The sequence below is a fragment of the Lygodium microphyllum genome, chromosome 8 (genome assembly GCF_053477565.2).
Source record: "Lygodium microphyllum isolate KBCC chromosome 8, Lygodium_microphyllum_v1.1.10, whole genome shotgun sequence".
Classification (NCBI taxonomy): domain Eukaryota; kingdom Viridiplantae; phylum Streptophyta; class Polypodiopsida; order Schizaeales; family Lygodiaceae; genus Lygodium; species Lygodium microphyllum.
Window position 1 is genome coordinate 45,470,412 of NC_141142.1, and position 25,774 is coordinate 45,496,185.

At 44.2% G+C, this 25,774-nt stretch overlaps 1 protein-coding gene across 1 annotated transcript; it reads right to left on the reverse strand.

The window, feature by feature from the left end:
* Nucleotides 1-593: 593 nt before the first annotated feature.
* LOC148032231 (uncharacterized) lies at nt 594-7,560 on the reverse strand. The gene is made up of 4 exons (XM_087683891.1): nt 7,539-7,560; nt 1,075-1,203; nt 837-985; nt 594-752 (listed from the first exon to the last, which is right to left on the reverse strand). The coding sequence occupies exons 1-4, from the start codon at nt 7,558-7,560 to the stop codon at nt 594-596; spliced, it is 459 nt and encodes a 152-aa protein (XP_087540017.1).
* Between the last annotated feature and the right edge of the window lie 18,214 nt (nt 7,561-25,774).

The window sequence follows — 25,774 nt, forward strand, 5'->3', positions numbered from 1 at the left end:
GGGCCCGTGTAATAGCGCGTGTATCATCACGGCCAGAGACATGCGTGTAAAAGCGCGTGTACAGTGACAGCCAGTCGCGCGAATACACGACCCCATACACGCGTTCTGGGCAGTTTTGCTGCAAATTTACACGCGAATCTAACAGACTATCCGCGCAAATATACGCGATTTTGACAGATGACACGCGCTTATACACGCGATCATAGAGGGAAAAAAAAAATCCAGAGAGTGCTTTTGGATGGCTGGATGCTGTTCCAGCATCCAGGCACCCAAAGGCACTCTCTGGATTTTTTTTTGGTGCATTGCACCATAAAAAAAGAGCGATTTAGATTTCAAGACACGAGACTCACTCTCTATGAATACACGATTCAATATTACTATCTAAAACTTAATACACGACTCAAGACTCACGATTCAATACATTGTCAATACATGATACATTTGTGTACAAGGGAGTCCATATGTCAAAATAGCCCATGGCTTTAATTAGGAACAAATATATACAAAGTCAAATAGGGAGCTAGGTGCAAAAAAGCCCATGGCTTCAGTTACAAAAAAATTTTGTACAACCACATCCTACAGTATTCTGAAAGCTAATCAGAGGATGATGAGGACCCTGTGCTCTCTCCATGATCAGAGGAGCTCACATCGGTATATTCCGATGAGTGGTGCTCGCCTCCACCAGGAGCAGTGGCACGAACATCAGCAGTGGCGGCTGGATCATCAGGGGCAGGAGCATCAGCAGCTTGTGCCTGTTCAAGAAATATACCGTATGTAAGTATACATATATATGCAATTAAATAAACCGAAATCATTCATTTAGAGTTTTCAAGTACCTGTCGACCGTATGGTCTCATGGTCGCGTCAAACTGCGCATCCGTAATACGTCCCTCGTTTCTGAAGATGGCCCACGTGTCACGTCTGCTATTGCGGCGAGCATACCCAGTCTCGTGGGCTGTGGGCCTCCTCCCCATAACCCGTCGCTGTAACATAATCAAGATAGTTTGTAAGATCAAAACAATCATAGAATCAATGAATTTGGCAAACAATCAAATAAAGAGGCAAGTTACTTATGAACTCTGCCTCCCACGACTCGACGCCGCCAGATCCGAAATGTGACGATCCAATGGTCTCCATCTGGATCCGTCGTGCCTCCACATGCTGCCTGCTCTTCACGCCTCCCTCTGCGCACTTCTTTGCCTCCTTCCACTCGCGTTTGTGGGCAGTGGCAGGTTTCTCACAAGGATAGCCACCCGTAGCTATTATTCACCCCATCAACGTACGCGAGTTTCTTAAGGTGAGATCTTTTATTACTTAAGATCTCCCTTATTCGCGTCCTTCCCCATACATCCGAGAATGTCGCTCGTGGGGGATTGGGGTACCGACTATGTACACTATCTAGGACCTCCCTAACTAACCGACTCTCCTGATCTTTAAATTTTACAAAACAGTTTCTATACATGTTTGAAACTACCCCCCGTATATACTCCATCACCTCTTTCCCTCTCGCATCCATGACTACCCCGCCCCTATCTGTAACATCGTAGAAAATCTCTCCCTCCACCTCTCTCGCCTCCTCCGACTCCTCACTGTCTCCTCGTACATGCCTCCCTCCATGCCCTCTCTCACCGCGTGCCCTACTACCCCCCCCACCAAAGCACCCGCCGCATAATCCTCCACTCCCGCTCTCCCTACTGCGGCGTCGGCTCTCATCTGTACTGCGGGAGTAGCCATGACTAGGGGTGGCTGCACATGACTGTGTACGTGACTGTGGCTGTGAGGGAGCACGTGATGGTGGCCGTGAGCCCTCACGTGACGGTACAGAGGAGGGTGTGCGTGAGTGTGTCCATGCAGGGGTGTGTCTCCTTGGTGAGCGTGTATGCGCAGGGGTACGTCTCGCCGGACTCGCAGGCATAGACGGCAGTGGAGAGGCTTGTGTACTTGGGGGCGCGGTGTGACCTGGGAGTCTAGGAGGAGGATGGGCATACATATAATCTGTCAGCTCCACTGGATTAGGATGGCGCCCAAAATGGTTTATCATCTCCATCATCCAAGTGGCGTATGCCAACGGATCGAAGGAAGAGCCTGGATCCATGAAGAATCTGCAAAGCGTCGAAATTCCGCCTCAATGAACCAAGCAAAAGAATCTTGACGGATGTCGTTTGTCAAGAAATAAATAGTTAAGCACATATACAATGTGTGTGAATTCTATCCTCTGTCGCTTTCAAGTACACATAGCACGGGTGGAAAGAAAGAAAGCGACAGATTTGCCAAAACAAACAAACGACAACCAACCTCTTTGAAAAGTCTTTGAAAAGTGAGTTCGTTGATTCTTGCTTCTCTCTCCCTTTCTGTGTTGTCTGCACCCTTTGCTTCTTTTGGGTAGTCCAAGAGGGAGAAGGCTGGTTGGAAGAGGCAGGTTCGGGGGTTTGGAAGAGCTGGAGGCAGAGGTACTGTAGCGACAAAGAAAGAATAAGAAGAAGTGTTTTGAAAGAGGGCTTTTGAAAGAAAGAAAGCGACGCAGAAAGAAGAAGTGTTTTGAAAGAGGGCGCGCTTTTGAAAGAAAGAAAGCGACGCGCGCGGCAGGTAAACGCGAAAAGCATGCGTGTAAAAGTGCATGTAAAAGCGCAGTAGAACACATTGTAGACGCGCCTGTACACGCGACACAGAGACTGTTTATACTTTTTTTAAAAACTGATTATTCTTGTGTATCCATTGTTTTGTGCATAGGATGTGTATGATTTCACTAAAAACTGATCCTACTTCTGTATTGGTTATTTTGGACATAGCATGTCATCATCCTCTTCAAGCAGTTCTCGTGAGGATGAGACAATGCGTCATCGTGATCGCGACGTGTGGCTGGCACAAAGGATCAAGTGTACGTGTAATCGATGTCAAGGGTGCATTGTACGAGCGCGTCGAATTACATTGAATCACATCTCGATGTATGGAGAATGGATTCAAACAGGTTTAGATGTGAGAAGATGTGAATTGAAAGTATTAAAATAACTCATGGTGTGCAAATTAATGGAGCGCGTTGTAATATATATACTGTGATTGAAGCAGGATGCAGTACCACACCCTAACATGGTGCCATACGCACGGCGAGAGCATGCAAAGCGTCGACGAGATGATGATGGAGCTTCGGGATCTCTTGTCGGAGATGAGTGGGAAAGGGATGACAATAGCCCTGCACCCCACAAAGTTGTGGAAGAGGAAGTGTTTGATGACATGGTACGGAATCTTTTTAGGGATGATCGCAAAGGTGTGGACGACAATGATATGGAACAAGAGCATCTCTACAACGCTTCATCGACACCGGTTTTTGAAGGGTGCACATTCTCTATTTTACGTGCTTCACTTGAACTGCTCAATATACAAACAGTTTATGGATGGAGCAATGCAAGTCTTGACGCATTATTGAAGTAAGCATTGTAACTTGCAAATTTGAGTTAGTGGTTTTTGGTTTACAGTATAGGGTTTAGGGTTATGGGCTAATTGATGATATTGGATGCAGGCTATTATCAAACATGCTTCCAAAGGGGAATAGACTACCCACCTCAAGAGACAAAGCGAGGCGCTATGTGACATCTCTTGGAGGATTGGATTATGATCGCATACATGCATGCGTCAATGATTTCATTCTCTTTCGTGGGACGCATAAGGAGGCTCGACAGCGTCCCACTTGTGGTGAAGCAAGGTATAGAACAAATGTGAAGAGTTTTGATGTACCTCGTAAAGTCTTGCGACACTTTCCTATAATTCCTCACATCAAACACATGTTCAAGTGCAAATCCATAGCAGAGCTCATGTCATGGCATTCCTCGCATCGATCGGATGATGGCATGTGGAGAATTCCTGCAGACACTCCTGCTTGGAAGCATATTGAAGATGAGTGGCCCAGCTTTAAAACAGAGCCCAGAAACTTGAGACTTGGCCTAGGTATGGATGGAGTGAATCCGTTTGGTTTCAAGAGCACCACATACAACGTGTGGCCGGTTGTATTTGTGAATTACAACCTTCCACCATCAATGGCGATCAAGAAGGGACATCTTATGTTATCCCTTCTGATTCGAGGGAAACATAAAGTCAAGCATATGGATGTTTATCTTGAACCGTTGATTGATGAGTTGGAGGAACTATGGAGAGGTGTTGCGGTAGTGGACATTAGTAGGCCTCCCTCCTCTCGACACTTCGACTTAAAAGCAGTGTCGATGTGGACAATGCATGACTTTCCAGGATACAGCGATTGTTCTGGTAAGAATTCTAACTACCTCCCGACTCTAATACTACTAGCTATATCAATTATAACTATTGACTTTATTATTCTAACTTTTTTTTTATTTTAACAGGTTTGAGGACATCGGGTAAACATGCATGTCCTATATGTGGCCCTTCATTGGTACATGAGTATGCTGATGGTTTGTGTAAGACCATATTCGATAATCATCATCGATTTCTCCCATCAGATCACCCTAAATATGCTCCTAGTAAGAGGAACATTCATCCACAGACACTTCGTGCAAAAGATTGGAAGCGTATTTGGGAGTCTTCAAATGTTCTTCCTCCAGATGGCATGAACAGGTACATCTCCATTGTTTCCAATCTTGTTTTGTGTAGTCTCTAAAGTTGGAATAAAGATGACAATCTGCAATCCCTTGTGTAGGTACTCCATTTTTTTCCGGCTACCATATTGGACCCATCTCAAGATCAACCATCTTCTTGATCCCATGCACATCTTCAAGAATGTGGGATCTAGTATTTGGGAACATGTTATTGGTAAAAGAGACAATGTTAGCGTACGGGAGGACTTGCAGGTCGCAGGACGTATGCGTCAAGCTTGGCCACGAGAGGAGGGTGGGCACGTTCGTCTTCCGCCTGCTCCCTGGATTATATCAAAGAAGGAGGAGAAGCAGGTAAAGCAAGCCATCACCACTTTGTGTACTCCCACTGGATGCATGAGATCGTTGAAGGGAGCGTTTACAACCACTAAGAAAAGAGGGGTTGAGCAACTACATGGGTTGAAGTCCCACGATTGGCACAAGATGCTCCAAGTAAGTGTTTTCCAATTATTGTAGGTTGAAATTAAATTTTGTAATGCCCTAATTCAAATATACATGTGCTCTTATGTGCGCAGTTCATACTACCTACTAGCATCGACCATTGTGCAGACAGGAGTTTGAAAAGATGTATTTATAAGATGGGCAAGCTTGTGAGGTATGTAAATCCCATGTAAGATCACCCTTCATTATACCTTGCAAAATGAATGTGCATGAGATATAACATACTGTGCATTTATTTTTCAGATATGTTAGTTCCAAAGCAATTGATCCAGCCACATTGGATGATGCGCGTGTTATGGCAGTGGAGGTGGTTTGTATGGTAGAGGAGACTTTTCCGCGAACCATTCTCACAAGTCAACTACATCTCATTGTGCATTTAGTGGATGAAATTGCTTTATGTGGCACTGTGCATGCCCGTTGGATGTTCTTCCTAGAGCGCTTCATGAAGACCTTAAAAGACTTTGTGAGGCAAAGTGCAAGGCTCGAAGGAAGCATGGCTGAGGGTTGGTTGATACAAGAGTCTCTTGTATATATATCAGAATTTCTTGATCAGGTGGATAGCTCTTTGCCGCGACTATGGAGCAATGAAGAGGACTTGAGGATGACGTCTATTGTGCCTCAAGGAAAAGGACAGAGCAAAGTAATTGAGAGAACATTGATTGATGATCTTAATTTCACTTGCATCCTTAATAGTGATGTGATGAGCAGATGGGTTACAAGATACGAGGATGCAAAGACAAAAAGGCAAGCAGGCAGAGCTCTCTTTCGGAGGCAACATGGCTCTCGTAAGGCGTACCCTAAGCATCTAGCAACACTTCCGAATGATATTCATGTTGATTGGTTGCATGAGGAAATGGAGAGAGCAGAGAGAGATGAGGGGCTGCATATCACGGCGGAAGAATGGGAGTATGCACGAGGATGCATGTTAAAGGTACATAGAACAAATGTAAATTTGCATTCTTTGTAAGTGATTGGCTTTTCATATTTATTCACATTAATTGCTTACATAGATATTGCTTATATTTTGGTCCAGTGCACTATGTTCAATGCTATATGGTGTGAAGGCAAGCATTTTCGAACACAAAGAATAGATGAAAAGAGGAATACACAAGATTGCGGTGTCATTAGTAGCTTTGAGGGAGCCAATGGAAAAATTGATGATTATTGTGGCACAATCCAAGACATATACAGACTTGACTTTCGCCGCTTCTTTGTGTATGTTTTGGATGTCAAATGGCAAATGAACGTGGTGGAAAAAGGGCCTAACGCAACGATAAAATGCCATGCAAGTGGCTATGTAACTATTGACTCTACAAAGTTTTGGCAAACAAAGAAAGATAGGCTCGTATTGCCACAACAATGTGAGCAGGTATGCATTTTTTTACAAATGTGTTTCATGTACATATATATCTAAGCTCGCGCACCCCTTGACTTTTGATATGCTAATTAATTAATGAATTATGTGTATTTGAGCAGGTTATCTATCTGCCAATGGTGCATGATAGTAAATGGTGGTATGTCATCCCTATTGCACCACGTTCCAAAGTAATGTATAATACATTCACTGATATGGAGCATATGGAGGATGTGGCAAGCCGCAAAGAAGATGATGTCGAACATGCCAATGTAGATGATCATGATAATGAGGATGAGCGTGCCATTTCTCATGATCATGAGGATGACCCTTCCATTGAGGATGATGGTGATGATGATGAGAATGATCAAGGCATCGGTACCATTATCAATGGGCAAAATAGCGATAGTAGAATAAATTTAATCGTAGCCTTACAAATTGATCAAATGGATATTGATGTTGATCGTTTGGCAAGGATGGATCTTATTGAAGATGAGATCGAACCCTAACCAATCCATCACTGTATTGTTCCAAATTCATGACATTTCTATTGTATACTTTGTCTTTCAATAACCATATGAAGATATATTTTTCAATATATTACGTTGTTGTAAGTGCATGTAGTGGGATTTTGTAATGGTTTGTAAACACTGCAATGCACAATGACATTTTTAAAACTTAATGGTTTTTTGTTTTGAAAAGAAATGGATTTCTGTAGTTAGGCTCTGTGTCGCGGGTAACAGAGCGTGTATTATGACAGTTTTTACGTGCAAATACACGCGCCCTCACATGCAATTATACACGCGCTGTTACATGCATGTATACACGCGCCCGATATTGCTGTAAGTATAAACGACCATACACGCGCCCGTAACTTTTCGCGTGTAATGGACGCGTGTATGGCGGCATTGTGTTGTAGTGATGGTACGTTGGCTAAGCTAGAAGATGGCTTTTGCTTGGGCAATCTACAAAGACATGGGTGATTCCGCACTCTGTGCACCTTTGGTCGGCCTTGCCTCTGTTTTGCTACTCTCTTTCAGGGCAGTGTGATGAGACATGACCGAGGTGACCACAAGTCCAACAGGTGACTGGATCCTGCGTCTGCCTTCCTAGCCCTCTACCTTGTCCCCTTCGTAACGCCATCACTGGCACAGGTCGATAATCCATGAGGACCGTGTTGCCCTCGTCATCGTGCGAGACATAAGGGTATATGTAGGTCTCTTCCTCATTTGGCTCCTCCACGTAGTGAACTGGAGCATCGCTCGGTGGATGGGTCACATAAGGACTAGGTAGTCTAGGAATGCCTGTAGGGTTTATTTCCATTCTAGGGACGACTGGTTTCATATCGTTAGGCGTGGGAAGAGCCAACGGGGCTCCCCTTCTAAAGAATGGCTGCGGCCTGTTTGCTAGGTAAGGCTGGCCGTAGGGTTGCGAGTACGGGAGTCTTCTTGGTAATCTACAATGTGTGACATCATGGCCGAACCTACTACAGTTAGCACAAGGTCTTGACCTAGTGTCTTGACACTCGGCCGGGAAGTGGTTTCCGCCACAATACACGCATTGGACATGCGGGTGCGTTGGTTGTCTCAACATGTCTTGTAACTTGGCTAATTCCATCTTGACGTCAGCCAAGCCTTGGTCTCACTGGCTTTCCCCTTATCTTAGGATGATGGGATTGATCGCTCACTAGAGGCTGACGCTCTCTCTGAGCTTTCGAGTTGGTCTCCTCTAGATTCGAGCTCTTGGAGTTTCGCTCCTTCAACTGATCATCGACTTTGATGGCTTCCTCAAACACTCTAGCTATCGAGTCTCATTGCAAGCTCAAATTTCCTACCAAAGCCTTATATAAATCCTTGTCTCAAATGCCAATGATGAACACTGTTGAAACTGCTCTTTTAGTCGGTCGCTTGCCCATAGGGATTCTCTTGAAGAGGCTCCTCATATGGGTTACGTAGTCGCAGGTGTCCTCCTTCTCTTTCTGCTTGATGTTCATCAAGTGTACTAGTAGATTATCGGAGTATCCAGGATCAAAAAATCTCTTAATGAAGAGATCCTTGAGGCTATTGAAATTGACACGCTCTGTAGCATCTAAGCTCGTATACCACGTCCTACCCTTGTTGCCTAAGGAAAGCCCAAATGCTTGTGAGTGTTGAGTTTGGTCGTTGAGGCCGTTGGCTTCGCAGACTTGCTCAAACTGCTCAACAAAGTTGTATGGGTCGTCATGAGGTTGGTACTTATCGAGTTGCTTGGCAACAATCGGTATTTTGGCCTGGCTCTTTGAGCCTTGGCTTGCCCCTAATCCTACGAGCAGTGATGTCGCTAGTGCGGTGGCACTCTGCTCTGCTGTTGTATTATCGAGCAGCCGCTTCATGAGAAGCTCGCTCAATGTCAAGTCTCCCTCTAGTGCTCTCTTTTGGTCCGTTCGGTTTCGGCTAGCTAAGTTCAGCACTCGCTGCACCTCATGCAGCTCCATGCTTTGCCTTCGGCTCCTAGCCTACTTATCCCTATTGTACTCGGCTATGCTCTGTAATGCTTTGCGGGCTAGCCTTCTCTCCTCTTCTAGATCTGCGATGATTGCGTTTGCTGTCCTATCACGGTGCTCGTACCGGGCGTGCGCATTGTAACTTCTCACCAGCTGCTGAATAGCATCTGGGAATACGTTCAAATCGAGCTCCTCATTAGACCGATGGTCTGAGCTCTCTTCCTCCATGGTTGAGTTCTCGCGCTCCACTAAGCTGTCGATCAAGTTGAATAGACTTGACAGATCCACGTCGTTGGTGCTCCTTGCTTGGTCCTACTCTCCACTTTGATGGTTTGTCTATGTCTTGGTTCTCTCCTGCTGGTGGGTTCCTTGAGTGGTTTTATCTGAGTGAGTTCCTTGACTTATTGAATACAATCCTCAATTTATGATCACTCAATGTGTGTCTTTTCTCATGCACTTATGGTCAATGAGGCTTTCAGCTTTCTTATGTGTACTTTAAGTGCGAAATTCAATGTGAGTGCGGAAAAAATTCTCTATATGCCTTATGCCCTCTTGTCTCGTCTCAGGCCAGATAAGCTTCATCGCTCAAGTCCTGGTCGTTCTAGCGGATGCTAGGGTCTGCGGTGCTTCTTGCTGTTCACTCGGGGGTTGATCACAGGTCCTATGATTGGATTTCCGTTCTCAATGCGTCAGGTCGCTAGGGAGTGCTTTAGCACTGTCCCCTTGTCCCTTGGTCGTGACTCCTACGTCAGCAACTGCCTACAAGGCATTTGCTATGTTGTCCTAGAGCAGGTTGCGCTTCCAGTCGGTTGCATGGGTCAATTCTTGATGTTTTCTTTTTTCTGCCTAAGGGTGTGTTCGATTCTAAGAATGAGACGTCCGATTTACCAGTTGTATGATTCTCAGAAAATCAAACAAGTGGTCTGATCCTGAGAAAATCTAACAAGTGGTCCGATCGGACCAAGTGGGTGGTCCAAGACGTATCCTAATCCGTGGGTCCAATTCTACGAATTGGATAGGGGTGGGTCCCATTGCCTGGATCGGACGAGGCGTCCGATTGGACAAGTGGTCCGATTTCTGATGGTCCGATTTCCAAAATGGGACAGGTTGGTCCGAGTGGTCCGATCGGACAGGATGGTCTGATCGGACGGTTGTCCAAGCGTCCGATTCTGAGAATCAAACACTGGATTGGATGTCCAATCCCGCCGACCCAAATGCACTTTCGAGCATGAAATCGTCAAAAATCTTAAGGTATTGATTATTACAAGTTACAAAATTCAACAAGAATGATACTGGAGGATGGGGAAGAGATCTATATACCTGGGGATCGCCGATAGCAACGTAACTCCTCGCACTGATCGATTGAAATGGGTCACCCAAGCTCTCTCTCTCTCTCTCTCTCAACTAGTTGCAAATGAGGATTTACTTGCCTTCCAAGGAATTATACCCCTGCTGGACATTACCTCGATGTTACTGATCACTCTCCTTGCAATTCCTACACATTCAAATGAGCATTTCCTCCATTTTCCACTTGTTTTCCCTTATTTTCTCCCTGTTTTACAGCAGCAAACCCTATGCCTCTTGGATGCGATTTCCTAATTTTAGCCTACTCTAAATGCAACAAGAATTGAAAGCAAAAAACTAAAATAATTTATCCATGTTTTCCAATCATCAAACAACCAAAATATCCAAAAATACTTACTTGTTTTGAAGATCCAAAACACCCAAACTTCCTACCTATCTCAAGCTCCATTTCGAGGATGAATCCCCTACTTCGATGCTCGATATGAGGCGCACAAGTGCTCAAGCTTGCATCCACTGGTCCCGGCAATGGAACGAAAATGTCGAGGGAGCTTTCGCTCAACCGCCAAGACCCACCGACCGTTTATTGCTTCAAGCGTTTCAAGCGAGCTCTAATGGCTATCTCTCATCTAGCCGACGCGCCGTCGATCCTACGTGTGTAGTGAGCTTACCTTGATGTCAATGTGATTATCCTCCTCCCTCACACACCTCGATTGATCCATGATTCTTGATGCAAGCTCAAGCATCCTCAAGCCTCCTCCATCGCCAAGCTCCATCCTCCTTAGCCACGCGCGCGAGAAAAGAGAAGAGGAGAAGAGAAGAAGAGAAGAGGAGATGGTGAAGAGCTTCACCCTCTTGATCCCTCACTCCCACACACTCACTCTCTCACACTCTCACACTCCCTCTCTCAAGAGAGAAGAAGAGAAGAAGATAAGAGCTCTTGTTAGCCACACACCAAAGAATGAGCTTCCATTCATTTTTTTTGAACTTTATATACAAGCCCTAAAATCCCATGGGCACCCATCCCCTGTTTTACATGACTGGCCATTGTGGCAAGGTCCTTTTTCCATTTTACTCTTCTAGAATTATGCCTTTAGCCTAAACCCGTCTAATATTTTACAATTAGCACAGGAGGGATCCTGGCGCTCTTTTACAAGAGTTTTCCAAGTTTTTGAGGCACCTTTCATTTAAAACTATGCTTTTTGTCCCGGCTTAGCTTTAGTGGTTGTCTGCGTGTCTTTGCTCTTTTTCCATTTTTTTTTGCTTTTTCCTTGATTTTCTGCCATCTTGACTCGGGGTTAACAATGGGCTTATAAAATCTTGGATGGGACAACACGGGAAAGGGGGCTTTAAAGGAGGCCCACAAGAAAGGATTAAGGGGCTTTGAAGGAGGTCCACAAGAAAGGATTAAGGGGCTTTGAAGGAGGCCCACAATAAAGGTTTTTTTTTTTTGGCTTGCAATATGAAAAGGGATTAAAGGACCCTAAAGCATTTTGAGGGGGGGAAAAACCCACAGGGAGGGTTGTAAATCCCGGGGAGGGGGGTTTTAAAATCTTTCGAGAGTAAGGCTTATTAAAGCCACGGGAAGGGGGGCTTAGCTCCTCCTCTTAGAAGCTTCAAGAATCTTCTTGAAGCTTCTAGAACAAAACATGGTATACCACGTGAAGGAAACTTCCACGACGGTGTCAAGTCAAAGGTCACAGCCTCCCCTCCTTCACGACGCGCGGCGCTGCTCTCAGCTCCCTCTGACAGCGTTTATGGCTCCTCCCTCAACTCTTGACGCGGCAGCGTGACGGCCTTCCTCCTCCAGCTCTACAGCAACGATGTTTACAGCAGTGTGATGGCTCCTTTCTCTCTTCACACGACCACCACCATCAATCCTCCCCTTCCCCACAGGGGGTTTTATATGGGAGAGGGAGAGGTACCTCCCTCCCTCCACGTGCCATTTTGCATGGCATTCTCCCCCCTATAAGCTCTAGCAAGGAGGTTATTCACTCTTACTATTCCCTCTCCTCCAGCCCGACAGTCGGCTCGGGGAAAAAGGGGAATTTTTTTAAAAAAATACCATTTATTCCTAAATTCTATCATTTTGGCCTCCTAAGAGGAGGTTCATATAAAGAATGCATGTTTTAGAAATCGAGAATGTTACACAAAATCACTGCATATGAAGAATTATCTTGCACAAAGGAGTGTTGCTTTTCCTGTACATCACCACTTGTCACTTTTAAATTAGGACATGCATCATAGAGCTCTCCCGAAGAATTATTTGCAACCCTCATATGCCAACCATGATCACTGTCTACATGCCATGCACCATTTTCATACAATCCATGCTTGATGACACTTATCTCAGACCCATGGTCAAGTAAAGCAACACAAGGAGTTTCGTGTTTGCCTATTTTCACTACTGCTTCAATGGTAGCCCTGGCCCAATGATTTCTTGTGTAATGACTTCGAGGAATAAATCCTAGAGTCTCTTCCCCATATTGTTGCATCTACCTTACTCCACCATGCATATTGCTACAAGACAATGCATTTTCAGCCACTTTATTCTCTTTTCCACATGTTGTCCACTGATTAGTAGCATATTGCATAAATAATTCAGTACTTACTTCATGCTCATATTCAGCCCGAATACCCAACAAACCAATTTTCTCTTCAAATTGCAGCAATACACTAGTGGTATCACTAAGAAACTGACAGTTCCTCTTAATTATATCAATGATCTCATCATGAAATTGAAAGGGAAGTGGAACCCATGAGGAAGAAGCTTGGCGGTGAGAGCTATGGCGGATGGAGAGAAAGAGAAAGAATGAGAGAGAATCAAAAGTGGAAACTCCAACAACCACAATGTGTGGCCGAGCCTTAATTTATTCAAACTGTCACTAAAAGAATAAAGAATAAGTCATTATGACGAGCAGCCGCCACTTGCAATGTGCAATGGTGGCAGGTACTGTCAGTGTAGTAATACATGGGTGGCTAGGCGAAGGCACCTCTACCCCCAACAAAATCCCACTTAAAGGAGAATTTTCCCCAGTGAAAGAGAAAAAATAAAAGATAGTACAACATGTCCACATGTACAACAAGATGAGGCAAAAAGACGTCATCTCATCCAATGCCCATCAATCTCCTGAGGAAGGCAAAGCACTCGTTAGTGGGGCTCTTCGTGAGCAAGTGTATAGGATTCTGCTTAGTCGGAATCTTGACAAGGTCAACAGACCTATCCTCAACGACCTCGTGAATGAAGTGATACCTCACCTCAATATGTTTTGTCTTAGAATGGAAGACCCGATTCTTGGCCAACTGAATGGCACTCATAGAATCCAAATGCAGTGTAGGCATAGCATTTGTCATACGAAGGTCAGCAATCAAACAGCCCAATCAAATAGCCTCCTTGCAAGCCTATGTGGTTGCAATATACTCAGCCTCTGTAGTAGAAAGGGTCATACACTTCTACGCCCTAGATATCCAAGAGATAGCCCCTCTAGCATAAGTGAAAATATAGCTAGAAGTGGACTTCCTACTCTGTGCATGTCCTGCATAATCAAAGTCAGTGTACCCCACGACTCCTGTATCCTGGCTACCATAACAAAGACACATATCTATTGTGCCCTTCAAGTACCTCATGATACCCTTCACGGCATCCCAATGTTTCTTGGCAAGTGTAGCCATATAATGTGCCAAAACCCCAACTACAAAATCTGTAAAAAAAGCCATCTTGATGTCCATTTGGTACAAGTCTAGGTCAAGCTATGCAACCAAGGCCAAGACTAAGCATAGGGTGACCATCTTTACCACAAGAGAAAAGACTTAATCAAATTCAACACCATGCTCTTGGTGAAAACCCTTAGCAACAAATCAAGCCTTGTATGCTAGCTTGGGGTGTCCAACGGTACTTTTTAGCTTGTATACCCACTTGCATGGCAAAGCATTCTTACCATGAGGCAAGGAAATGAAATCCCAAGTCTAATTCTTATGCAATGAGTAAAGCTCAAACTACATATCCCTCTCCCAAGAGTGACAATCACCCCTGTGCATAGCCTAATCATAAGTGAGAGGCTCTCTTGCATATGTAACCAGTACATAATCCATAGAGGGTGAAAAACGGTCAGGACGTCGTCTATCTCTAGTAGAACACCTCAACCTAGGCTTTGCTACCTGATGAACATTCTGTCTAACATAAGCATGTCTAGCATCTAGGCCATGGGCATCAAGTGCTGTTGCACGTTGTCCAGTTTGCCATGGAACAGACTGAATGGGAGCAGGTGGCACCTTCTGAGAGATAACTCTGCGTATCTCAACAAGATTCTTAGGTTGCATATACATTTTGTCCTCATGAAAGATGACATCATGGCTGCGGATCACTTTCTACACATGTGGATCCCATACATGCTAACCCATCTCTCCTGTATCTCCATAGCCAATGAAAATGCACTCGACACTTTTAGGATCGAGCTTATTACATTTGTCCTTGGACACATGGTAAAATTCCTCACATCCAAAGACACACAAATGATTATAAGAGGGGGGCTTGCCTTCCCATACATCCGCTGCAACTTCAAAGTCAATGCCACTGCTAGGTGACATGTTAATGAGATGCACTACAGTACTAACTGCCTCAACCCAAAAGTGCTGCGGTAAGCCAACCTGGCTAAGCATGCTACAAACCCTTTCCTAAATGGTCCTATTCATGCGTTAAGCCATACAATTCTGGGGAGGGGTGTGAGGGACGGCTCGATCAACTGACGCTTAATACCCTGCTCATCACAAAACTGCTCAAAAGCACGTGATACATACTCACCTGCATTATCTGACCTTAGGCATTTGAGCCTTTTCCCAGACTAGTTTTGTGCCAACGCAAGCCAATGCTGAAATGTGTCTAAAACATCAGATTTTCTCTTTATGGGATAAGCCCAAAAACTCCATATTAGGGAATATGGAAACTTCCCATAAGTTTGGGACACGTGTTCAAATCTTTGGATTTTTCATAACTTGAACACTATAACTCCAAATCAAGCACCCTATAGCTCAATAGATTCTATTTTTCAAGCGCTTTCCAATGATAGGTTACATCATATGGTTTTGAGCAACTTATGAGCATGTTATCCGGGTGCCACCTTTTTAGTATTTAAAAAATGGGAATTAGGAGATTCCCAAACTCACTAATATGGTGTTCAAACCTTACGTGAGTAATTATCTATGAAAGTAACAAAGTACTTTGCCCCACCTAGTGACTGACAGGGCATTGACGCACATATATCTGAGTGCACAAGAGCCAAGGCCTCACCCATGCATTTCTAACCAGCCTTTTTATGTGTATTTCTAGTCTGCATGCCATACAAACAATGATCACAAGAATCAAAATGTGAAGAGTCAAAAGGCGGAAGATACTGCAAAGCACGGAGCATTTTCATTCCTTTAAGAGACATATGCCCCAAACGAGCATGCCAAAGGGATACATGGAAAATAGAACCCACAGAAAAAACCTGATCCAATGTAGCTCCAGATATAACTAAGGGATAGAGGCTGCCAGACTTGGCACCTCTTGCAAGCACAAGCCTCCCACAAGTAATCTTCCATCATGCAGAGTCTCCAAAAGACACAAAATATCTTGCATCATCAAGTTTTCCAATTGATATAAGACTACGAGTCAACGCAGGTACATGGCGTACATCATGCAAAACAAAAGAACTGCTAGAAAGAAACTATAGCCTAACATCTTTAATGCCAACAATGTCAAGAGACTTGTGATCACCAAGACGCACAGAACTAGAGATGGTATGATAGGTATGAAACCAATCTCTACAGGGTGTCACATAAAATGACATGCCCAAATCCAAGAGCAAGCATTGTGCATGCATAGAATGTATCTCATAAGTCTGTAAGGCATCGCATGAAGAAGCTATAAGTATATAATTATCATCTGAATCAGTGACATGCATGAAATTAACATCTTCTATCTTCACACTGGACTTTGTAGGTACAATAGTGCGGTCAGAAGACTTTTTCTACACTTTTTCTTTTCCCTCTTCCTTGCCCTTATCATCGCGCATTTTATGGCATTGCGGCCTAATATGTCCTGCTTTCCCAGAATAATGATAGGTAAGATCAGACTTTCATCCATGGGACGTACTGCAACCACGTGATTTGGACCTGGACTTTTGAGAGTCCTTGCCCTTATGATCATTATCATGCGTGCCATGTCTGCAATCTCTAACGGTCAATGCATGTGAAGAGCAGGAAGCATCATGGTTTCTCCTCTTAATTTCCTTAGTCAATAAAGCACTCTCAACATCTTTGATTTTCAGTCCATCAAGCTTTTTTATGCATATGGCAATACGCAAGACATCCCATGATTTAGGCAAGGTGCTAAGTAGAAAAAATGGGTGCAAGTTTTCTTTGAACTCAATACCCTGTGATAACAGACTTTTCATGATAGCATGAAACTGACTGAAATGAGATGAAAGGGAGGTCCCGTCCTTCATGTAAAGGTCCATTAACTACTTCAACCAATACATATGTGACACAGGACTATGCTGCGCATAAAGCTCCTGAATCTTCTCCCATAAATCCTATGCACTCTAGTTCTCATATTCAACAACATTATGGTGGATCTCTTCTGAGAGTGACAAAATAATGTTAGACTTGCATAGCTCATCAACTTCTGTCTGAACATCATCATCCATATCCTCAGGTTTAACACCCTTGAAATGTAAGGGTTTAATCTGCAATTTCTGCACCAAAACCTGCCATATTTGGGACTTCCAATACCCATACTTGGTACCATCCAACTTTCCAATGTTAAAGAGAGCTGTATGTTTCAGATGACCGGCCATACCATCCCAAATCAAAGCAAAAAAGTAAAATTATAAGTTGTTGTAATTAGTAGAAAATGCATTAAAACCATTGTAAAAATTGGCTGAAAGGCTGGATTTCATCAAAAGAAGCACCTGTCCACCAAATATGACCAAGATAACATCAAATAGTAGGCATTATCCTCATAGAAGTGCTCAAAATCTGCAGATTTTACCTTGCTATAATAAATGACAACAGTATGTAAAACTGTCCCAAAATGAAGCAATCACTAATACATATATCACCACAACTGCTAGGTAGCAAGATACATCCAACAGTGAGTTTTCACGGGCAAGAAGGTACCACGAACTATCAAACCAATCACCTGCTGTCAGGCCAGAGACATCTCATAGGTCTAGAAGTCATGCATGTAATGGGTCTTGGGGTAAGAGAAGAGACCAAGCAAAAGCACAACTGATAGAGCAAGAAGCTCGATACATAACCATCCAAGATGCATACAAAATTGACAAACCTATGATAGAGATAGGTACCTGCCTGAATAGGCGTATCAAATCAGCCCACTACAGACTAACTATAGACATAAAGCTCTCAAGAGGGAAAATGCATATAGCTGTCTCACAAGCTCAATCTCATTTGTAAATAAGACTCTGTGTACATTTGAATATACCAAGAGGCTCCCACTGGAAGTGAAGTCATATGCAAAGAGAGCAAGCAATGCTCTAATACATCGAATACATAGCATCAGACATGGCAAATCCCACTAGGGTACATCTGGAGCATAAACCCCAAGCTATCTCAAACCCATAAAGCATAAGCTTGAAAGCATTCAAAAAGCATGTAACTGACAACCAAATGTAATGCCCAATAGATCCAAAATGCTCAAAGATATCTAAAGATAAAGCTCCAAGTAATTGTCAAGCATGGGCAAACCAAGTGGAATCCATATCTGACCAAAGCATAAATGCAAGAGGCCTAAATGTCAAGTAGTGACAATAGGCATAGACCAGTCCAAAGCATACCAATTGGAGCCAAATTCCAGTGAAGGACGACCAAGTCAGAGCCTAATCCAAGCTCAAAAGCATTCCGTAACCAAGAAGAAGCATTTGACAACCTCGAAACACATGAGTATGATCATTCAAACCTCCAGTAAGCACCCGTATCCATGAACTAATGCATACACCAAGTAATTGAGCTTCAGACCACTGTATTATAGCAAGCAATCTACTATTAAATGAAGCTCAAACGGTGCTCAAATCTTCTCCAAATAAATTGCAAAGCATAGACATAGCATCCATAATATTTGGGCATCATTGGGTATCAATATGCATCAAACATGCAATGCCAAGAAGTATATCCAATAAATGTTAAGTGCTATCCTATTTTGATAGTCATGGGACTGTGTATATAGCAAAGGGCTAAAGGGAGAAGCACTCGAATCGATCACTAGGAGTCAAGAACTAATGCTGGGGAGTCAAGCTCGAGAAGGTTACCAAGAGTGCTAGAAAGCCAAGGAAGAGCAGTGAAATGCTGGGAGCAGTTCAGCCCAGCCCCTTAAAAATACGCAGAAAATTGCATTGGCTATTCTTGGAGGCTCAGGGGTCTTCAACAGCCCTCGGGGGCATTTGGTAATGTCGATGGGGACACAATGCAGCTTAGAAAGAAGCTGATGAAGGTCTGGAAACTCAAGGAGGAGGCAAAAGATCAAATCATACATGCAAATGAAGGTGCCATGCACTACAACAAAAAGGCTCCATAGACATGCCTGTAGACGCAATAATTGAACTATGTTAAAAAATGTTGGGCGCATTTATTACCGCATCTACTACCACGTCTAAAAGCGTGCTTATAGCGAAACCTACACACACATAAGATGTGCCTATTGACACGCTCCGTAAATATATAATCATATTTATAAAAAAGTGGATATATTCATATTCTGCGTCTATACATGCGTGTAACTGCACGTCTAAAAAAGTGTGTACTCTACAAATTTTTGACGATAATAGACGCACATTTTTCGTGCAATTTAGATGCACTAAGAAACGTGCAAAACAGAGGTATGAAAAAAAAACCAGAGAGCATGTGGTTTCATGTGCTCTCTGGTTTTTTCCCCCCCATCAACATCAAATTGTATGCTTAGGGAAAATAGAGAAAGATTATTTCGAAGATTTTTGTACTAAAAACAAAACAATGTATGTAGAACACGAAATTTCATATATATAGATGAAACATTTTTACATGATGAGTTCTAGTGCTTGTGACCTCAAGCATGGTCATGGTCGCAAGCACTAGTTGAAAGTAATACATATCAAAAATGAAAACTACAAGGCAAGGGGAGGCATGCATGCATGGGGCTCCTCTACATCTCCTCAAAAGAGGCATCATCGTCGCTACCACCACCGCTGCCTGTGCCACTGCCACTGCTACTACTACTCCCCCCTTCGCTATCCTCAACTGCATCAAGGTTTGCCTACACAAAGGATTAAGGTATATAAATACCATTACAAATAATAAATTAGAGTTACCTATACTTTTCATGTAAAAAATAAAACATACCTCTTCTGGTTGTGGAATTCTCATGGCACCATTATATTGCTCCTCCATGATGAGTCCCTCCTCGTAGAAATGCTCCCAAGTGGATGCCCAGTTATGACCTCGATGGTAGCCTACCTCTCTAGGAGTAGGCATCCTACCAACGATATGATACTACAAAACAATTTGAATATACAACGTATTATAACACACTACATAATGAATTGAAACAAATTACAAAATTTAATTTTAAAAAATAAATCAAATAATACTTACAAACTCAGCCTCCCATGACTCCCTCCCACCAGATCCATAATGCGACGATCCCATGGTTGCCATCTGGATATGTCGCACCTCTGCATGATGGCAGCTTGTCCTTGTAACATTTCCGAATCTAAAACATGCATTGTTCGTAGAATCTCCTCTTGGAGGCCAAAAAGGTTAGGATAATAGCAAAATTTTTTAATATTCCCCTTATCCCCCCCAGTCGATTGTAGTGCTGGAGGGGAAAGGAATAGCAGGTATGATCAAGCTCCTTGATGGAGCATGCAGGGGGGAAGATCCCATGCGAAATGACGTGTGGGGGAGGGAGGCTTCCCTCCCCTCACCTATTTAATATGTGACAGAGCTAGAAAGGGCAAGGAGACTAAGGTGGTAAATGGAAGGGTGGAGGCTGCCGTAGAACAAGAGGAAGATGCCGTCGACTCCGCCATGAGTGGAGAGGAGGTTGGAGACGCTGCCATGCTGCTGTGAGAGGGAGAGGACGAGTGGAGACGCTATCACTGTCGTGAAGGAGGCAGAATCTGCCGAGTCTCTGCTGGTCGCCGCCGGGGAGATCAGGAAGAGGAAGGCCGTGAGGCTGCGAACATTTCCACCGTGATGCCGTGGAGAAGAAGAAGAGTCGTGAAGCCATCTATTAGTTTGCCATTTGCTGCAGGTCACCAGATGGGGCTTCCACGTTAATTCAGAAGCTCAGAAGCTTCTTAATAAGCTTTTAAAAGCTCCTAAGAAGCCCCCCCTCATATGGACTCCTTAAAGCCCCTATCCCCCCCATACAAAAATTCATTCCTAAGCCCCTTTCATACCTTTTCCTCCCACCCTCTCAAAATTCCCTCCTAAGGGCTCTTTAAGCCCCTTTCCCCCCCCTCAAAAGGATTCCCCATATCCTAAAGGGTCTTCTACACCCTTTCCCCCCCCTTTCCTGTGGGTCTTCAAAAGGACTTCCAAAGTGGTTTGATAAATCCCCCTCCCCCGGTTTTAAAACCCTTCTTGTGGGTTTTTCCCACCCCCGCAATCCAAAGCCCCTTAATCCTTTCTTGTTGCCGTTTCCAAAAATCCCCTATCATCATTATTATACCCCCTGCCCTCTAGGATTTTTCCACCCATTTCCATGCGAATTTCACCTTAGTAGTTTACCTAGTACAAGTAACCTCACAACCATTTGCCAATTCCACAAGCAAGATAGGTGCTTCTACTGTGGCTATTCCTAATCTTTTTGCACAAACTGGTGAGATAAAGGAATGTGTACTGCACAATCAATCAAGGTCTTGAAACCTTTACCTTTATAGTTGTCTGAATCACCGAGAATTGGCAATTCAGCCCTTTCTTGTGAAGAGCGGCATGGACTGTCGCCCTTTCAAATTCTGCTTCCATGGTCCGATCTTCTTTTGCTTTGCTCATTTTCCTATTGGCAACATAGGCACTTCTTCCTCTGCCTCGGGTAGGGGCTCCCTATCCACGGCCAATTCCTTGGAAAGGTACTTGGTGATGTCTTCCTCCAAGCTTGGGACATTGCCTTTTGAAATGACCGGGCTCATTGCAGTGGAAACAATGGAGGTTTCGGCCATTGCTTTGAGTAGGAATAAAGTTGTTGACATTATTAGTTCTTGCTTTCTTTCTTTGTCCCTGATTCTGACCTTGAACTCTCTTCATCTGAGGCCTGAGTGCTCCTCTATTCGGGTCATTATAAGACCAATTTTTGTTACCTCTTGATCTAACCTGCACCTCCTGAATTTTAGGGGCAGCTCGAATGAGTGCGTACTGAAGATCTGATGGGCGCATAGATTCGAGACGGGTATTCACTGGTGGGTTTAAACTAGCACAAAATTTTGACACCTGCTGTGTCATGTCCATCTGTGGCGCATACTTCAGAAGTGAGACAAATTCACAGTAGTATGCGTCAAGAGTGAGTCCGAGCTATTTTAGCTCGTAGACCTCATTCACTTTCTGCGTGCGATACGCAGGTGATAAGTATCTTCCCTGCACGGCTTTCTTCAGCTTCTCCCAGGTAATAGATCCTTCCGTGATCCCTTGATCTTTGCACCATTGCTTCCACCAAAGCGTGGCTTCGGCGGTGAGCTTCAGCTTGGCGAGCATAGCTTGATTGGCGGGTGGAGTACTGACTACTTCAAAGTAATCCTCCATGGATTCAATCCAAATTTCTGCATCTGCTTGGCCTGCCTCTCCCGTCAAATTCGGGCGGCTTAATGTGCTTAAGTTCGCTACACCTCATGCAGCTCCATGCTTTGCCTTTTGCTCCTAGCCTGCTTATCCCTATTGCACTCGGCTATGCTCTGCAATGCTTTGCGGGCTAGCCTTCTCTCCTCTTCTAGATCTACGATGATTGCGTCTGCTGTCTTGCCGCGGTGCTCATACTGGGCATGCGCATCGTAACTGCTCACGAGCTGCTGTTGAATAGCATCTGGGAATACGTTCAAATCGAGCTCCTCATTAGACCAATGGTCTGAGCTCTCTTCCACCATGGTTGAGTTCTCACGCTCCACTAAGCTGTCAATCAGGTTGAATAGACTTGACAGATCCACGTCGTTGGCGCTCCTTGCTTGGTCCTACTCTCCGCTTTGATGGTTTGTCTATGCCTTGGTTCTCTCCTACTGGTGGGTTCCTTGAGTGGTTTTATATGAGTGAGTTCCTTGACTTATTGAGTACAATCCTCAATTTATGATCACTCAGTGTGTGTCGTTTCTCATGCACTTATGGTCAATGAGGCTTTCAGCTTTTTTATGTGTATTTCAAGTGCGGAATTCAATGTGAGTGCGGCAAAAAATCTCTATATGCCTTATGCCCTCTTGTCTCGTCTCGGGCCTGATAAGCTTTGTTGCTCAAGTCTTGGCCATTCTAGCAGATTCTAGGTTCTGTGCTGCTTCTTGCTGTTCACTCGGGGGTCAATCACAGGTCCTATCATTGGATTTCCGTTCTCAACGCATCAGTTGCTGGGGAGTGCTCTAGCACTATCCCCTTGTCCCTTGGTCGTGACTCCTACGTCAGGAACTGCCTACAAGGCGTTCGCTATGTTGTCCTGGAGCGGGTTACACTTCCAGTCAGTCGCGTGGGTCAATTTTTTATGTTTTCTTTTTCTTTTCTAAGGGTGTGTCTGATTCTGAGAATCGGAGGTTCGATTTACCAGTTGTTCGATTCTCAGAAAATCGGACAAGTGGTCCGATCCTTAGAAAATCGGACAAGTGGTTCGATCAGACCAGTGGTCCGATTCTCAGAAAATCGGACAAGTGGTCCTATCGGACCACGTGGGTGGTCCGATTGCTAACGTGTCCTAATCCGTGGGTTTGATTCTACGAATCGGATAGGGGTGGGTCCGATTGCCTCGATCGGATGAGGCGTCCGATTGGATAGGTGGTCCGATTTTCGATGGTCCAATTTCCAAAATGGGACGAGTTGGTCTGAGTGGTCCGATTGGACAGGATGGTCTGATCAGACAGTTGTCCAAGCATCCGATTCTGAGAATCAAACACTAAATCGGATGTCTGATCCCACCGACACAAACTCACTTTCGAGCATGAAATCGTCAAAAATCTTAAGGTATTGATTATTACAAGCTATAAAACTCAACAAGAATGATGTTGGAGTGATGGGGAAGAGATCTATATACCTGGGGATCACCGATAGCAACGTAACTCCTCACACTGATCGATAAAAATGGGTCTTTCAAGCTCTCTCTCTCTCTCTCTCTCTCTCTCTCTCTCTCTCTCTCTCTCCCACTCTCTCTCACTCTCAACTAGTTGCAAATGAGGATTTCCTTGCCTTCCAAGAACTTATACCCTTGCTGGACATTACTTGGATGTTACCGATCACTCTCCTTGCGATTCCTACACATTCAAATGAGCATTTCCTCCATTTTTCACATTTTTTCCCCGATTTTCTCCCTGTTTTACAACAGCAAACCCTATGCCTCTTGGTTGCGATTTCCTAATGTTAGCCTACTCTAAACGCAACAAGAATCGAAAGCAAAAAACTAAAATAATTTCTCCATGTTTTCCAATCATGAAACAACCAAAATATCCCAAAATACTTACTTGTTTTGAAGATCAAAAACACCCAAACTTCCTACCTATCTGAAGCTCCGTTTCAGGGATGAATCCCCTACTTCCATGCTCGATATGAGGCGCGCAAGTGCTCAAGCTTGAATCCGTTGGTCCTGGCAATGGAACCAAAATGTCAAGGGAGATTTTGCTCAACCGTAAAGACCCACGGACTGCTTATTGCTTCAACCGTTTCAAGGGAGCTCCAATGGCTATCTCTCATCTAGCCAACGCGCCATCGATCCTACGAGTTTAGTGAGCTTACCTTGATGTCGATGTGAGTAGCCACCTCCCTCACACACCTCGGTAGCTCCACGATTCTTGATGCAAGATCAAGCATCCTCAAGCCTCCTCCATCGCCAAGCTCTATCCTCCATAGCCACGTGCGCAAGAAAAGAGAAGAGAAGAGAAGAGAAGAAGAGAAGAGGAGATGGTGAAGAGCTTCACCCTCTTGATCCCTCACTCCCACACACTCACTCCCTCACACTCTCGCACTCCCTCTCTCAAGAGCACACACAAGCAAGAAGGAAGAGAAGAAGAGAAGAAGATAAGAGCTCTTGTTAGCCACACACCAAAGAATGAGCTTCCATTCATTTTTTTGAACTTTATATACAAGCCCTAAAAACCCATGGGCACCCATCCCCTTTTTTACATGACCGGCCATTGTGGCAAGGTCCTTTTTCCATTTTACTCTTCTAGAATTATGCCTTTAGCCTACACCCGTCTAATATTTTACAATTGGCACACGAGGGATCCTGGCGCTCTTTTACAAGAGTTTTCCAAGTTTTTGAGGCGCCTTTCATTTAAAACTATGCTTTTTGTCCCAGCTTAGCTTTAGCGGTTGCCTGCATGTCTTTGCTCTTTTTCCATTTTTTTTTTGCTTTTTCCTTGATTTTCCGCCCTCTTGACTCGGGGTTAACAATGGCCTATAAAATCTTGGATGGGACAACACGGGAAAGGGGGCTTTAAAGGAGGCCCACAAGAAAGGATTAAGGGGCTTCGAAGGAGGTCCACAAGAACGGATTAAGGGGCTTTAAAGGAGGCCCACAAGAAAGGATTTTTTTTTGGCTTGCAATATGAAAAGGGCTTAAAGGACCCTAAAGCATTTTGAGGGGGGGAAAAACCCATAGGGAGGGTTGTAAATCCCAAGGAGGGGGGTTTTAAAATCTTCCGAGAGTAAGGCTTATTAAAGCCACGGGAAGGGGGGCTTAGCTCCTCCTCTTAGAAGCTTCAAGAATCTTCTTGAAGCTTTTATAACAAAATGTGGTATACCACGTGAAGGAAACTTCAATGACAGTGTCCCGTCAAAGATCACAGCCTCCCCTCCTTCACGGTGCGCGGCGCTGCTCTTAGCTCCCTCTGGCAGCGTTTATGGCTCCTCCCTCAACTCTTGACGCGGCAGCGTGACGGCCTTCCTCCTCCAGCTCTACAGCAGCGATGTTTACAGTAGTGTGATGGCTCCTTTCTCTCTTCACATGACCACGACCATCAATCCTCTCCTTCCCCACAGGGGGTTTTATATGGGAGAGGAAGAGGTACCTCCCTCCCTCCACGTGCCATTTTGCATGGCATTCTCCCCCTGTAAGCTCCAGCAAAGGAGGTTATTCACTCTTACTATTCCCCTCTCCTCCAGCCCCAAGAGTCGGCTTGGGGAAAAAGGGGAATAATAAAAATTTTTTTGCCATTTATTCCTAAATTTTATCCTTTTGGCCTCCTAAGAGGAGGTTCATATAAAGAATGCATGTTTTAGAAATCGAGAATGTTACACAAAATCACTGCATATGAAGAATTATCTTACACAAAGGAGTGTTGCTTTTCGTGTACATCACCACTTGTCACTTTTAAATTAGGACATGCATCATAGAGCTCTCCCGAAGAATTATTTGCAGCG

What these genes read in the sequence shown, in the direction of transcription:
- LOC148032231 (XM_087683891.1), bottom strand. Translation starts at nt 7,560, where the DNA reads ATGGCGTTACGAAGGGGACAAG. An exon ending in GGCGTTACGAAGGGGACAAG is followed by an intron (nt 1,204 to 7,538) that starts GTAGAGGGCTAG and finishes CGCGAGTGGAAG; the next exon opens with GAGGCAAAGAAGTGCGCAGA. An exon ending in AGTCGTGGGAGGCAGAGTTC is followed by an intron (nt 986 to 1,074) that starts ATAAGTAACTTG and finishes TGATTATGTTAC; the next exon opens with AGCGACGGGTTATGGGGAGG.